The sequence below is a fragment of the Entelurus aequoreus genome, linkage group LG03 (assembly GCF_033978785.1).
Source record: "Entelurus aequoreus isolate RoL-2023_Sb linkage group LG03, RoL_Eaeq_v1.1, whole genome shotgun sequence".
Taxonomy (NCBI): Eukaryota; Metazoa; Chordata; class Actinopteri; order Syngnathiformes; family Syngnathidae; genus Entelurus; species Entelurus aequoreus.
The window spans coordinates 21,511,213-21,528,362 of NC_084733.1; the positions used below are offsets into that span (position 1 = coordinate 21,511,213).

At 41.7% G+C, this 17,150-nt stretch overlaps 1 protein-coding gene across 1 annotated transcript in view; it reads right to left on the reverse strand.

Moving 5' to 3' along the window:
• The window catches only part of asap3 (ArfGAP with SH3 domain, ankyrin repeat and PH domain 3), a 56,284-nt gene extending 54,794 nt beyond the window's left edge, over positions 1 to 1,490 (reverse strand). The window contains exon 1 of the mRNA XM_062041458.1: positions 1,202 to 1,490. Within this exon, the coding sequence (XP_061897442.1) occupies positions 1,202 to 1,327 (126 nt within the window). The 5' untranslated portion in view covers positions 1,328 to 1,490. The remainder of the gene's footprint in view (positions 1 to 1,201) is intronic.
• Positions 1,491 to 17,150: the final 15,660 nt, after the last annotated feature.

A 17,150-nucleotide genomic window follows, 5' to 3' on the forward strand; every position in this document is an offset into this window, starting at 1 on the left:
CCCTTAATGCTGAAAGGTACTATCTGTGTTGGCCCTGCGATGAGGTGGCGACTTGTCCAGGGTGTACCCCGCCTTCCGCCCAAATGCAGTTGAGATAGGCTCTAGCACCCCCTGCAACCCCAAAAGGGACAAGCGGTAGAAAAATGGATGGATGGGTACATGCCGGTTTTGGAGCAACACATGTTGCCATCCAAGCAATGTTATCATGGACGCCCCTGCTTATTTCAGCAAGACAATGCCAGTGTGGCTTCATAGTAAAAAAGTGCGGGTACTAGACTGGCCTGCCTGTAGTCCAGACCTGTCTCCCCGTTGAAAATGTGCGGCACATTATGAAGCCAAAAATACCACAACGGAGACCCCGGACTGTTGAACAACTTAAGCTGTACATCAAGCAAGAATGGGAAAGAATTCCACCTGAAAAGCTTCACAAATTGGTCTCCTCAGTTCCCAAACGTTTACTGAGTGTTGTTAAAAGGAAAGGCCATGTAACACAGTGGTAAAAATGCCCCTGTGCCAACTTTTTAGCAATGTGTTGCTGCCATTAAATTCTAAGTTAATGATTATTTGCAATAAAAAAATTAAGTTTCTCAGTTCGAACATTAACTATCTTGTCTTTGCAGTCTATTTAATTGAATATAAGTTGAAAAGGATCTGCAAATCATTGTATTCTGTTTTTATATACGAATTACACAACGTACCAACGTCACTGGTTTTGGGGTTTGTAAAACCTCTTTAATTAATAGTTAGGCCTTCTACGTTACTGTATTTTCATGTTGGTCATTATGGCGGTACTTGGAGAGCCAAGTGTTTTCTGAGGTGGTAAAAAAAAAAAAAAAGTTTGAGAACCACTGGAGTGCAAACCTGTACAGAGTACTGTACAGGTTTGCAAACACTGACGTTAATATGTCAACACGGCCAATTCATTATACAATAAACAATGCATTTGAACTTTTCCTGCTGACAATACACACACACACACACACACACACACACACACACACACACACACACACACACACACACACACACACACACACACACACACACACACACACACACACAACATTTCAGTAGAACCAAGGTGCGTTCAAAGACACCTCTTGGTAAAGTGACACAAGAAAGGAAAGTAGTCCGGTCTCAAGGTGCACGGAAGTCAGCCAGCACGCACACGCAGGTAAACACCTCACCCACAATCACTCACCTCCTCCACGGTGGAAACAGTACTCCGACATTCGCTCATTTTAGCCTGGAAAGTGGACGTGCCTGGCGAGGACAGGTCCTCTTTTGTCAGGACCACGAATTCCGAAATGCTGATTCTCTCCAGCATGACTGCTGCGGAACTTTCTTTTTTTAATCTCCCCCCCAAAAAAAACAAAATCAGTGCGCAGAAGAGGACGCAAAGGTGGCGAGCACGGGACTAATTTCCATTGAAAAGTTAGCGGAGGAAGAAGGAAGGAGTGAAAAGTCCTGCTCGAGACCAGACTTTAGAGTGAGCGTGTTTTGGTGTGTGCGCGCGTGTATAGATCACGCTCGTGCACAATAGGGGGTGGGGGGTCGATCCGAATACCGACACTGTCGATACCAAGGTCATATTGATATTAGCTCGATACGAGCAATATTAGATTATATATTTTTCAGTTTCATTTATACATTTATTTTCTGAAATATCTGTGTTTTTTGTTCTGGTGTTATTCTTTTATTCATATTGTTATTTTTTTATTTTTTTATTTTATAAACCTTTGATTTGATTGATTGAAACTTTTATTAGTAGATTGCACAGTACAGTACATATTCCGTACAATTGACCACTAAATGGTAACACCCGAATAAGTTTTTCAACTTGTTCATGGTTTATTTGTAATCTGCAACATTTACATACAATCAAGAAATAATAAATAAATGATAAACAAAACAAGTACAAAAACAATACAAAACAGCGCCAGGGGGGTTGTGGACTCAATAAAGTAACTAAAATAGAATGCAAAATAAAAAATATCTATGTAACAAAATGTAAAGCCATAGGCTTATCGGTATTTAAGTTGACTTTACAAAAATACAAACACAGAATGCATTGCGTAGAGCTCAGTTAAAGTTTTACACGCAGAAAAAAATACATATAAGTGATAAATAAATAAACATTTAACATCATTATTGAAAACCTGTTGGCAAAGACGGCGATAAAAGGAAAAGGAGAACCTTAGACTTGGACTTAGACTTAGACTTAGACAAACTTTATTGATCCACAAGGGAAATTGTTCCGCACAGAAGCTCAGTTTCAAAGGATGGAAAGTGTAAAGATGGAAAAGATAATGCAGGTAATATGTAGACTAAAAATGTACCATAGTAGCAATATAAAATATAACATATATGTAATGTTGACATATTATATATACAGTATATAATATATACTGATATATTATATTATTATCCATCCATCCATTTTGTACTGCTTGTCCCTTTTGGGGTCACGGGGGGGTGCCGGAGCCTATCTCAGCTGCATTCGGGCGGAAGGCGGGGTACACCTTGGACAAGTCGCCGCCTCATCGCAGGTCCTTATATTATTATATTATATTATATTTGTATATAATATATGACAAGATCTGATAGCTCAGTTACAGCTCTTTTTATTACCAAATCTGTGTTGTATGTGTTTTATGTTGCACGATTGCACCAAGAAAAATTCCTAGTTTGTGAACCCGTTCTCAAACAATGGCAATAAAAACTATTCTGATTCTGATTCTGATTCTGATTCTGACCATGTACAATATTACAGTATATGTAACAACTGGAGCAAAAAAATAAAATAAAAAAAAGGGCAGTATAAAATAGAGAGTAGATCCAGCAGAAAATATACATTATAACAAAGAGATAGCTAACATAGAAGGTGTCAGGTAATAGACAGATATCATCTATAGCTGTATGGCGAGTGATTACACAGCTGGATGGAGTGCGGAATGAAGGAGAACCCACGCAGACACCACCTTCGCGCTTCGCCTCAAGTTCTCGCACCTTCTTTATCAAAGCGCTACCACACACAACTTTCTTTGGCCCCCTATTGGCCTACTTTGTGGTCAGTTTAATAAAGCACAGAATCTCGACAAGGCGCAATAATAAGCAGGCAAATGGGCTACGAGGACGATAACCGAGGTGGTGAAAGTTTACGTCAAAAACCGAATGATATGAAAAGTGAGGTTGCACTGTAGTGTTGGCAGATGGTAGAGCGACTGTGCCAGCAACTTGAAGGTTCCAGGTTCGATTCCAGCTTTTGCCATCCAAGTCACGGCCGTTATGTCCTTGGCCAAGACCCTTCACCCAATTGCTCCTGATGGGTCGAGGTTAGCACATTGCATAGCAGCTTCCGCCATCAGTGTGTGTGTGTGAATGTGTGTGTAAATGGGTGAATGTGACATCTAATGTACAAACTCCAAAACCAGTGAAGTTGGCACGTTGCGTAAATTGTAAATAAAAACAGAATACAATGATTTGCAAATCCTTTTCAACCTATATTCAATTGAATAGACTGCAAAGACAAGATACTTAACATTTAAACTGGAAAACTTTGTTATTTTTTGCATATAATAGCTCATTTGGAATTTGATGCCTGCAACATATTTCTAAAAAGCTAGCACAAGTGGCAAAAAAGACTGAGGAAGTTGAGGAATGCTCATCAAACATTTATTTGGAACATCCCACAGGTGAACAGGCTAATTGGGAACAGGTGGGCGCCATGATTGGGTGTAAAAGCAGCTTCCATGAAATGCTCAGTCGTTCACAAACAAGGATGGGGCGAAAGTCACCATTTTGTGAACAAATGCGTGAGCAAATTGTCGAAGAGTTTAAGAACAACATTTCTCAACAAGCTATTGGAAGGAATTTTGGGATTTCACCATCTATGGTCCGTAATATCATCAAAAGTTTCAGAGAATCTGGGGAAATCACTGCACGTAAGTGATTATATTACGGACGTTCGATCCCTCAGGCGGTACTGCACCAAAAAGCGACATCAGTGTGTAAAGGATATCACCACATGGGCTCAGGAACACTTCAGAAACCCACTGTCAGTAACTACAGTTCGTCGCTACATCTATAAGTGCAAGTTAAAACTCTACTATGCAAAGCGAAAGCCATTTATCAACAACACCCAGAAATGCCGCCGGCTTCGCTGGGCCCGAGTTCATCTAAGATGGACTGATGCAAAGTGGAAAAGTGATCTGTGGTCTGACGAGTCCACATTTCAAATTGTTTTTAGAAACTGTGGACGTTGTGTCCTCCAGACCAAAGAGGAAAAGAACCATCCGGATTGTTATAGGCGCAAAGTTGAAAAGCCAGCATCTGTGATGGTATGGGGGTTCATTAGTGCCCAAGGCATGGGTAACTTACACATCTGTGAAGGCACCATTAATGCTGAAAGGTACATACAGCTTTTGGAGCAACATATGTTGCCATCCAAGCAATGTTATCATGGACGCCCCTGCTTATTTCAGCAAGACAATGCCAAGCCACGTGTTACAACAGCGTGGCTTCATAGTAAAAGAGTGCGGGTACTAGACTGGCCTGCCTGTAGTCCAGACCTGTCTCCCATTGAAAATGTGTGGCGCAATTTGAAGCCTAAAATACCACAACGGAGACCCCCGGACTGTTGAACAACTTAAGCTGTACATCAAGCAAGAATGGGAAAATGGGAAAAGCAACAAACATTGGTCTACTCAGTTCCCAAATGTTTACTGAGTGTTGTTAAAAGGAAAGGCCATGTAACACAGTGGTAAAAATGCCCCTCTGCAAACTTTTTTGCAATGTGTTGCTGCCATTACGTTCTAAGTTATGATTATTTGCACACAAAAAAAAAAGTTTCTCAGTCCGAACGTTAAATATATTGTCTTTGCAGTCTATTCAATTGAATATAAGTTGAAAAGGATTTGCAAATTCTGTTTTTATTTATGAATTACACAACGTACCAACTTCACTGGTTTTGGGTTTTGTAAATACAGACCATTCACAGTTTAATGTGTTTCACAAATATTTTTCATGATCAAAATATTGTTGTGTGTTTGCATGAAATATTTGTTTTGTGCGATTTCTTATGATTATGAAAATGCATTCAAAATCATGACTGTATTAACAAATAATGTATCAGCAACGATGCAGGCAGGCTTGTCCAAAGTATTTACCTGACAACGGGTCGACGCCAAAAATGTGCAGTATCGCCCATCTCAACTGCATAAGTAGGGTGAGAGAAGGGGGGCGGGGGGTTGTGGGAGGGATGGTCCAACCTCCATCATCATGTGGGGAAGTTTTTGTGTGGCTTCCCCTCTTTCTGTCCCATTCTTACCTCTCACCTCCATGCAAACGCAAGTGTGTGCTTGGTTGCTATGGAAACCATGAATGAATGAAGGCTTCCCTCACATGCACACACTCCTGGACAACAGGAGAGATGGAAAAGGAGAAGAAAGTGTTGGAGGCACAGGCAGAGGCGCAGCTGGCCAAAACATTAGGAACACATGCTCAGCCTCAGTGCATTGGACTGTGGTTAAAGTTTGCATTGCATCATAGTGAGAGGAGTTTCTGATAGTCTGGCCACAATGTGTAAACTTTTAGATACATGAATACAATTAAGTGAAAAGTATAATTTGTTTACTCTCTTTTGGGTTTTCTTGTGTATACTAAAGTTAAATGGAGATGCAAAAGGTGTTGCTCATTGCCACACCCCTGCTGGTGAAGGTTATTGGCCCTCCTAAGTCGATCTAAATAATAAACACACATGCTGATAAAATAATACAAAAGTGAGCATTCGTTCCTTTCAGATTGTGCAGGTGTACCCAATGAAGTGGCCTTATAGTGGTGTATAATCTTACCTCCCTGACACTGAAGAAGATAAACGTGCGCAGCTCTGTTATCTGTAGCTTGGAGGTAAAACGGCTCTTCCGGCCATCCGTAATTTCTGCACAATAACAAAAAAGGTGTGGGTGGGGGGGTCGGGAGGGGGGCGGGGTCATCTTCTTTGTATTGACATCTCACCCGAGTGACCTTCTCCTGGGATCGTCTGACGCCAGAGAAAGAGAAAATGAAAGAGCCGAGTGCACGGAGAGAACCCCTGAGGCCTTTTTGCAACAGGACCGGACCCGGTGAAACAGCTGAAAATCGACCCCACCTGAAAAGTGCCGTTTTGAGGATTTGAAAGATTTTATGGACCCAAAACGGGCAATGGTGGCATCCTAAAGTACATTTATTTTGTGGGACAGTTAGGACCCTGAAATGGTCCAAAAAAACGTAATGTTTGGTGTTTTTTTCTGGACCCCCTGCTCTAAAAGAGTCCTGTTGTATCTCCATTAAAAAGGGATTTTTACAAGCAGTCCAAACCTTGAAAAAAAAGCTAGTATCAGTTAAAAATGTTGTTGTAATGGCCCAAATGGGATTTTTTTAAGGACGGTTTGGGAAGTTTTCTGGACCTTCTGGCCCAAAAGAAGTTTGCTTTTTTGACAGTAAGGACATCAAAATGGCCTAAACACATCACTTTAAAGAGGGGTCATTGTTGATGTCTTTTCTGGATCCAAAGAGGGCACTGCTGTAACTACATGACAAAAGTTTTTGTTTTTTTTGACCAGTCCTAACCTGAAAAATGGTAAATGGGTTATACTTGTATAGCACTTTTCTACCTTCAAGGTACTCAAAGCATTTTGACACTTTTTCCACATTCACACACACACACATTCACACACTGATGGCGGGAGCTGCCATGCAAGGCCCTAACCCAGGGGTCCCCAAACTTTTTGACTTTTTGGGGTCCGCATTGGGTTAAAACAATTTGGCCGGGGGCCGGGCTGTGTGTATAAATATATATATATATATATATATATATATATATATATATATATATATATATATATATATATATATATATATATATATATATATATATATATATATATATATATATATATATATATATATGTATATATATGTATATATATATATGCGATGAGGTGGCGACTTGTCCAGGGTGTACCCCGCCTTCCGCCCGATTGTAGCTGAGATAGGCTCCAGCGAAATGGATGGATGGATATATATGTATATATATATATATATATATATATATATATATATATATATATATATACATTACCGTTCAAAAGTTTGGGGTCACATTGAAAGGTCCTTATTTTTGAAGGAAAAGCACTGTACTTTTCAATGAAGATAACTTTAAACTAGTCTTAACTTTAAAGAAATACACTCTATACATTGCTAATGTGGTAAATGACTATTCTAGCTGCAAATGTCTGGTTTTTGGTGCAATATCTACATAGGTGTATAGAGGCCCATTTCCAGCAACTATCACTCCAGTGTTCTAATGGTACAATGTGTTTGCTCATTGGCTCAGAAGGCTAATTGATGATTAGAAAACCCTTGTGCAATCATGTTCACACATCTGAAAACAGTTTAGCTCGTTACAGAAGCTACAAAACTGACCTTCCTTTGAGCAGATTGAGTTTCTGGAGCATCACATTTGTGGGGTCAATTAAACGCTCAAAATGGCCAGAAAAAGAGAACTTTCCTCTGAAACTCGACAGTCTATTCTTGTTCTTAGAAATGAAGGCTATTCCACAAAATTGTTTGGGTGACCCCCAACTTTTGAACGGAAGTATATATATATATATATATATATATATATATATATATATATATATATATATATATATATATATATATATATATATATATATATATATATATATATATATATATATATATATATATATATATATATATATATATATGTATATATATATACATATATATATATGTATATATATATATATATATATATATATATATGGCCAGAACACTTGTGCTGGAGGCGTTCGGAAAGAGCGAGTGAACTGGCCAACTGCAGCTGAAAGGAAAGAATGGGATATGTTTGACCGTGATGTCGACCAGGTGCTGGAAGCGGCGATCGCAGGAGACGTGGGAAAGAAGCTCAAGGCCATGTCCTCGATAATCTGGAGTATTGGCGCTGATCGCTTCGGAAAGAAACAACAAAAAGGCAGAGTAAACATCCAGCCCAAGGAAAACAGACGCCTGAAGGAGATAGCAATCCTTAGAGGAGATCTGCGTAGGCTTAAGAAGGCCTTTCGTGAAGCAACAGCAGATGAGAAACCAGCTCTCACAGAATTGCGAAACGGCCTGAGGGAGCGCATTAAGATCTTGCGACGAGCTGAGTGTCACCGCAGGAACAGGAAGCGGCGGTTGAAGGAAAGGGTGGCCTTCACAAAGAACCCATTCAACTACCTGTCGAAACTCCTGGGTGACAAAAGATCAGGAGAGTTGAAAGCAACAAAGGAAGAGGTGGAGGAGCACCTTCGGCAGGTCCACAGCGATCCCAGGAGGGAGGACACTTTGGAGGAGATGGAGAGGCTCATTAAACCAGCTGAACCAACTATTCCTTTTAAGGCGGAGGAACCAAGCTGGCAAGAAGTCAACAGCTTCCTCAAGAAGGCAAGAGGAAAATCAGCCCCAGGGCCGAACGGCATCTCGTACAATGTTTACAAGCATTGCGAAAGGCTCAGGAAACGACTCTGGAAGCTGCTGACGGTGGCGTGGAGGAAGAACTTCCTTGCTGATGAATGGCTGGTGGCTGAGGGGTGCTTCATCCCTAAGGAAGAAAACTCTTCAGGGATTAAGCAATTCCGTACCATCTCCCTCCTCAATGTGGAAGCTAAGCTCTTCCTGGGGATTCTGGCGAAGAGGTTAACCACCTTCATGTTGGATAATGGCTACATGGATACTTCAGTTCAAAAAGGTGGCATTCCAGGGGTATCTGGCTGTCTCGAACACACCAGCGTAATCTCCAAGATCATCGAGGATGCAAAGAGGAACCACGGAGACCTAGCAGTCTTGTGGCTTGATCTAACAAATGCCTATGGAACGATACCCCACAAGTTAGTGGAGCTGACTTTGAAGACCTACCACATACCAGAGCGATTCCAGAAACTCTTGCGTCAGTACTTTGACGGATTCAACATGCGATTCACCTGCGGAGAATTCACCACCAACTGGCAGAGACTCGAAGTGGGCATTGTCACTGGCTGCACAATTTCAGTGATTTTATTTTCTGCAGCCATGAATCTTCTTGTCAAGTCGGCAGAGAAGTTAGGTCGAGGCGCAGTCCTTGCAAGCGGAATCCAGATGCTGCCCATTAGAGCGTTCATGGACGACCTTACCATCACAGCAAGATCAGTGCCAGAAGGAAGATGGATTTTGGAGGACCTGATTGAGCTCACCAATTGGGCAAGGATGGAGTTCAAACCGGCAAAGTCCAGAAGCCTAGTTCTGAAGAAAGGGCGTGTTCAGGACCAGTTTCGCTTCAAGATCAGGGAGAACATCATCCCAACTGTCCAAGAGAAACCTGTGAAGTGCTTGGGGAAGTGGTATAGGGCAGACCTCAATGACCGGCTGAGTGTGAGAGAAATGCTTAGCCAAGCAGAAGCCTGGATGACATCCCTCGAAAAGAGCGGCCTCCCGGGCAAGTATAAGGCCTGGGGTTACCAACATGGGGTTCTCCCCCGTCTGCTCTGGCCACTCCTGGTTTATGAGGTACCTGTATCCACAGTTGAGAGTCTGGAGACTGGAGAAAAAGTTGAACACCTACTTGAGGAGATGGCTGGGTGTCCCAAGAAGCTTCTGTTCCATTGGACTGTACAGCACAGGAAGCAAGCTACAGCTGCCAATAACATCAGTGGTGGAGGAGTACAAGGTGACAAAAACACGCCAGGCCATGATGCTACGAGACAGCAAAGACAAGCGAGTACGGCAGGCAGGCATTGTCGTCAGGTCAGGCAGAAAGTGGTTAGCCAGCATAGCACTGAGGGAGGCGAGGGATCGACTGCATCACGCGGACATTGTGGGATCAGTAGCCCAGGGAAGACTTGGTCTGGGTTGCTCATCCAGAACAAGATGGAACAAAGCTGACCCAAAGGAGCGGCGAGGCTTGGTGCAGAGGGAGGTCCGAAAGGCTGAGGAGGAAAGCCGGTATGTCAAGGCAGTAGCCATGAAAAAACAGGGCAGCTGGACTAGATGGGAGAGTGTAAAAGACAGATCTCTAACCTGGCAGGACATCTGGAGCATGGAAGGCCACCGGATCAGGTTCCTGCTGTGTTCTACATATGATGTCCTGCCCACCCCATCAAACCTCCATACTTGGGAATGGTAGAGAGCCCCAGCTGCACACTCTGCGGGAAGATAGCTAACCTGGAGCATGTCCTCTCCTCTTGTCACTCAAGCTTAGCAGATGGCAAGTTCCGGTGGCGTCATGACCAGATCCTTGCTCAGCTGGCAGAAGGTGTTGAGCAGGCCAGGAAGAGGACAAGGCAGCTCTCTAATGGGCCACGCTTCATCCACTTCGTCAGGGCAGGTGAAAGCGCAGCAGCAGGAGGGAGGAACAATGGAGTTCTGGCCACAGCAAACGACTGGGAGATGCGGGCCGACCTGAAGAAGCAGCTCAAATTCCCAGAGGAGATAGCCCACACTACCCTGAGACCTGATATTGTTCTGTGGTCTAGAGGAACCAAACAGGTGGTGCTTATCGAGCTGACAGTACCTTGGGAAGAGAGGATGGAGGAGGCGTACGAACGCAAGCTCAAGAAGTACCAAACCCTCATCCTCGAGAGCCAGCACAATGGATGGAAGGCCTGGAACCTACCGGTGGAGGTGGGCTGTAGAGGCTTTGCGGGCGGTCGCTCTGGAGAGCACTCGGACTGCTAGGATCGAGGGGCTGGCTAGGAAGCGGCTGGTAGCCAACATCACTAAAAGGGCAGAGGAAGCATCGCGCTGGATTTGGTTACAAAGAAAGGTGCGATGGCAGAGCCGACCTACTGAAGGACTAGGGACATAGAGTTGGGTGGCATTCAGCGGGGTAGATCCAGGACGCTGGATCTGCCGTCGAGCCCCTCCGAAGGCGTCATGGGCTTAATTCGACGAAACGTTGATGACGGGGGGTGCCCATTTGAGAATCTGCTGATGCCAACCAACTCATGTCCAGTTGAGGTATGCGGTCAAAGCTTAGTTTTGGCTCAGGGAGGAGGACGTCCCTGCCATGCAGAGTCCCGCCGGTGCCTTGATGGAAGGAGAGATGAAGAGAGCGAGGCCACAGGCTCACAGATGGTGGCAGGGGCGAGTACCTGTAAAGGTGAGCCAGTTGCGATACCCTTATCGTATTTTGCATATATATATATATATATATATATATATATATATATGTATATATATATATATACATACATATATATATATATATATATATGTATATATATATATATATATATATATATATGTATATATTATATATATATATATATATATGTATATATATATATACATACATATATATATATATATATATATGTATATATATATATATATATATATATATATGTATATATATATATATATATATATATGTATATATATATATATATATATATATATAATATATATATATATATATATATATATATATATATATATATATATATATATTATATATATATATATGTATTAGATATATACTGTATATAGCGCACTTTCCGCACGCGCGATGATGTCACGTTATCGATGAGAAAATGCATTTTTAGACAATATGATTTGCCTAAGCAGCTAGGAGACAACAAGAGTAGCAAGCGGTACAAAGTGGATAAGAAAAGACAGAAATGTATTTATTTATTTATTTTTTTAATACTTGGGACTTCCTGCGGGCCTGATTTTGGACGCCTGCCCTAACCCATCGACCCATCAGGAGCAAAGGTGAAGTGTCTTGCTCAAGGACACAAAGGACGTGACGTGGTTGGTAGAAGGTGGGGATCAAACCAGGAACCCTCAGGTTGCTGGCAAGGACAGTTTTCTGCACCTCCTGGGCCCAAAATAAGTTTGCTTTTTTGACAGTTAGGACCTCAAAATGGCCTAAACACATCACTTTAAAGAGGGGTAATTTTTGGTGTGTTTTCTGGACCTCCTGCCCCAAAGAGGGCACTGTTGTAACTCCATGACAAAAGTGTTTTGTTTTTTTTAACCAGTCCTAACCCCAAAATGGTAAATGGGTTATACTTGTATAGCGCTTTTCTAACTTCAAGGTACTCAAAGCGCTTCGACACTATTTCCACATTCACCCATTCACACACATGGCGGCAGCTGCCAAGCAAGGCCCTAACCACGACCCATCAGGAGCAAGGGTGAAGTGTCTTGCTCAAGGACACAACAGACGCGACGTGGTTGGTAGAAGATGGGGATCGAACCAGGAACCCTCAGGTTGCTAGCACGGCCACTCTATCAACTGCGCCATGCCGTCTCCGCCTAAAAATGCCTAAAAATCCAAACCGGGACCATGGTTAGTCTCAAGAAGGTAGCAAAGTTTAAAAATGTAGCAGCTGATTGAAATGGCCCACAATGGGCCCGTCTGAAAACAGATTATTTATTTGTCACCTCAAACACCTGATGACAGTTTGGGAAGTTTTCTGGACCATCCTGGCCTAAAAGAAGTTTGCTTTTTTGACAGATAGGACTTCAAAATGGCCTAAACACATCACTTTAAAGAGGGGTCATTTTTGGTGTGCTTTCTGGACCTCCTGTCCCAAAGAGGGCACTGTTGTAACTCCATGACAAAAGTTTAAAAACATTTTTTTTACCAGTCCTAACCTGAAAAAATGGCTAAAAATCCAAACCGAGACCATGGTTCATCCCAAGAAGGTAGCAAAATTAAAAAATGTTGCAGCTGATTAAAATGGCCCAAAAAGGGCCTGTCTGAAAACAGTATTTCTTTGTCATTTCAAAGACCTGATGACAGTTTGGGAAGTTTTCTGGACCTTCAGGCCCAAAAGGGGTCCATGGCAGTACACGCCAAAAAAACAGACCTGATTTTACAACCGACAATCCTCCTTGAAAGATGTCTTCTTAGTCAAGGTTTTAAACTTCACGGTGGTGTAGGTTTTTAACACCAGAGTGTAGGGGTAATGTGCAGTTTTTAATTTCCCACCGCCTACGAGGCCGTGAATGTGACCTGACTGGCGAACGGATGAGCGTCAGGTAGGCAAGAAAAAGAGGAGGGGGACTTGCAGAAAAATGAAAGAATGCATGCAGACTGAAGGAATGAATGATTTAAATTTTAAAAAAAAAAGAGGACATCTGGTTATGGTCTGAATACACAAAAGTGGGTTGTATGTTGTGAAAGGCAAATTGAAGTTGTAAAATGTTGACTGAGCTACTATTTTCATTTGGGTAGTTTGTGTGCACCCACACTGGTATTTTGTTCACACTCACAAACTCCTTTTTGTGCTTTTTTTCAATCCGCAATTTACGACGCCACACGTGCGACCACTGTGTATGTTTAGCTGACTTACCCACACACACGTGCACACACACGCACAGAAACACACTTGCACACACACTGTTGTGTGTGGGTCAAACAAAATGTGGTGCAATGAAGGAAACACATGCAGACTCTATTAACCATTAAAAGCAGTGCATGCTGGCTTACAGGGAAGTGAGGACACATAGAAAATCTCAACAACAAAAGCCCATCTTGACTACACATTCTTTGCTTCCTTAATGTGCATGGGAAAAACACATGACCATGTATCAATGAAATAATCAATCAGAGTTTATTTATATAGCCCTTAATCACAAATGCCTCAAAGGGCTGCACAAACCACAATGACTCTGATCCCACATCAGGGCAAGAAAAAAACTCAACCCAATGGGACAACGAGAAACCTCATATATATATATATATATATATATATATATATATATATATATATATATATATATACATATATATATATATATATATATATATATATATATATATATATATATATATATATATATATATATATATAAATATATATATATACATATATAAATATATATATACATATATAAATATATATATACATATATATATATATATATATATATATATATATATATATATATATATAAATATATATATATATATATATATATATATATATATATATATATATATATATATATATATATATATATATATATATATATATATATATATATATATATATATATATATATATATAGTACATATAGTACAGGCCAAAAGTTTGGACACACCTTTTCATTCAATGGGTTTTCTTTATTTTCATGACTATTTACATTATAGATTGTCACTGAAGGCATCAAAACTATGAATGAACACATGTAGAGTTATGTACTCAACAAAATAAGGTGAAATAACTGAAAACATGTTTTGGTAACACTTTAGTATGGGGAACATATTCACCGTTAATTATTTGCTTATTAAAGTAACAAAGACTTAAATTAGAGTTATTTGGACACTAAGGGAACATATAAGGGTTAAGGTTAGGTTAGGGTTACTAATAAGCAATAATTCTGAGGTTATTGAGGGAAGACTCTTGGTTAATGGCTTACTGGTTGTATAATAAGGCCATGCAGAATAAGGCATTAATAAGTACTTAATAATGACTAATTAAGAGCCAATATGTTACTAATTTGCATGTTAATAAGCAACTAATTAATGGTGAATATGTGTTCCCCATACCAAACTGTTACCCATGTTTTATATTCCAGTTCTTTCAAAATAGCCACCCTTTCCTCTGATTACTGCTTTGCACACTCTTGGCATTCTCTCGATGAGCTTAAAGAGGTAGTCACCTGAAAGGGGTTTCACTTCACAGGTGTCGTAGTTTTGATGCCTTCAGTGACAATCTACAATGTAAATAGTCATTAAAATAAAGAAAACGCATTGAAATTAGGTGTGTCCAAACTTCTGGCCTGTACTGTATATATACACATATACTGTATATATATACTGTATACATATATACCTACATATGGAGAGAGAGAGAGAGAGAGAGAGAGAGAGAGAGAGAGAGAGAGAGAGAGAGAGAGAGAGAGAGAGAGAGAGAGAGAGAGAGAGAGAGAGAGAGAGAGAGAGCGAGCAGCATGAATGCATGTAATGCATGGCAATTGCACACATTTCTTGTCCATTTCCGCAACACCTTTTCTACCTCCCTGGAACAAAGACAAAAGCATAGACTTGAGCAGATTTTTTTGAAGAACAAACATTCATGTGGGGCACATCATTTCATAAGGTCCGCCATAACATTTCATCACTTTAAAACAAATTGGCCTGTCCCATAATTTTAATGCCGCAAGACACATAATTCCAATGTGGCCCGCCACGTCCTTTTATGTTAAAGTTAAAGTACCACTAATAGTCACACAAACACTAGGTGTGGTGAAATTTGTCCTCTGCATTTGACCCATCCCCTTTTTCACCCCTTGGGAGGTGAGGGGAGCAGTGGGCAGCAGCGGTGGCCCCGCCCGGGAATCATTTTTTGATGATTTAACCCCCAATTCCAACCCTTGACGCTGAGTGCCAAGCAGAGAGGTAATGGGTCCCATTTTTATAGTCTTTGGTATGACTCGGCCAGGGTTTGAACTCACAACCTACCGATCTCAGGGCAGACACTCTACCCACTAGGCCACTGAGTAGCACGCATCGTTATTTATGTGGCCCACCTTTTGGCCATGGAGACCAGCTGCTGGGTCTCTGCCACACCAGAGTCCGTTTGGAGAGACTGGAGGAGATGCAGATGAAGAGACAGGGCTTCGGAGCTGGCACTAAAGGCCGGGACGGACAAGCTTCACAGTGTCTTGGCTTAATGAGCATGTATCGGACACCTCAGTCTCCTTAGACGCATCCTCGCTCATCCATGCGGACTGGACACTGGCCGAGAGTTGGCGGGCGGCAGAGGGTGGAGTCGGCTCTCTTGGTTGCTTTGTTGGGTCTGCTCCTCTCTCTGGCCATGCTCCCCCCACACCAGCAGACGATGGCGTGGAACACCTCAGAGGCCACCACAGTGTATATGTTTTGGGTTTTTGTTGTTATTTTATTTTTGTGGCTGTGTGTAGAAATGGCTGGTTGCATCAGCTCTGCTCTTTTAATGTCTTTAAAGGCCTACTGAAATGAGATTTTCTTATTTAAACAGGGACAGCAGGTCCATTCTACGTGTCATACTTGATCATTTCGCGATATTGCCATATTTTTGCTGAAAGGATTTAGTAGAGAACATCGACGATAAAGTTTGCAACTTTTGGTCGCTGATAAAAAAGCCTTGCCTGTACCGGAAGTAGCGTGACGTCACAGGTTGTGGAGCTCCTCACATCTGCACATTGTTTACAATCATGGCCACCAGCAGCGAGAGCGATTCGGACCGAGAAAGTGACGATTACCCAATTAATTTGAGCGAGGATGAAAGATTTGTGGATGAGGAAAGTAAAAGTGAAGTATTAGAGGGCAGTGGAAGCGATTCAGATAGGGAAGATGCTGTGAGAGGCGGGTGGGACCTGATATTCAGCTGGGAATGACTAAAACTGTAAATAAACACAAGACATATATATACTCTATTAGCCACAACACAACCAGGCTTATATTTAATATGCCACAAATTAATCCCACATAACAAACACCTCCCCCCTCCCGTCCATATAACCCGCCAATACAAATCAAACACCCGCACAACACACTCAATCCCACAGCCCAAAGTACTGTTCACCTCCGCAAAGTTCATACAGCACATATATTTCCCCAAAGTCCCCAAAGTTACATACGTGACATGCACATAGCGGCACGCACGTACGGGCAAGCGATCAAATGTTTGGAAGCCGCAGCTGCGTACTCACGGTAGCGCGTATCCAACTCAAAGTCCTCCTGGTAAGAGTCTCTGTTGTCCCAGTTCTCCACAGGCCAATGGTAAAGCTTGACTGTCATCCTTCGGGAATGTAACCAATGAAACACCGGCTACGTGTTTGTGTTGCTGCAGCCGGCCGCTAATACACCGCTTCCCACCTACAGCTTTCTTCTTTGCTGTCTTCATTGTTCATTAAACAAATTGCAAAAGATTCACCAACACAGATGTCCAGAATACTGTGGAATTTTGCGATGAAAACAGACGACTTAATAGCTGGCCACAATGGTGTCCCAAAATGTCCGCTACAATCCGTGACGTCACGCGCAAACGTCATCATACCGAGACGTTTTCAGCTGGATATTTCGCGGGAAATTTAAAATTGCACTTTACTAATCTAACCCGGCCGTATTGGCA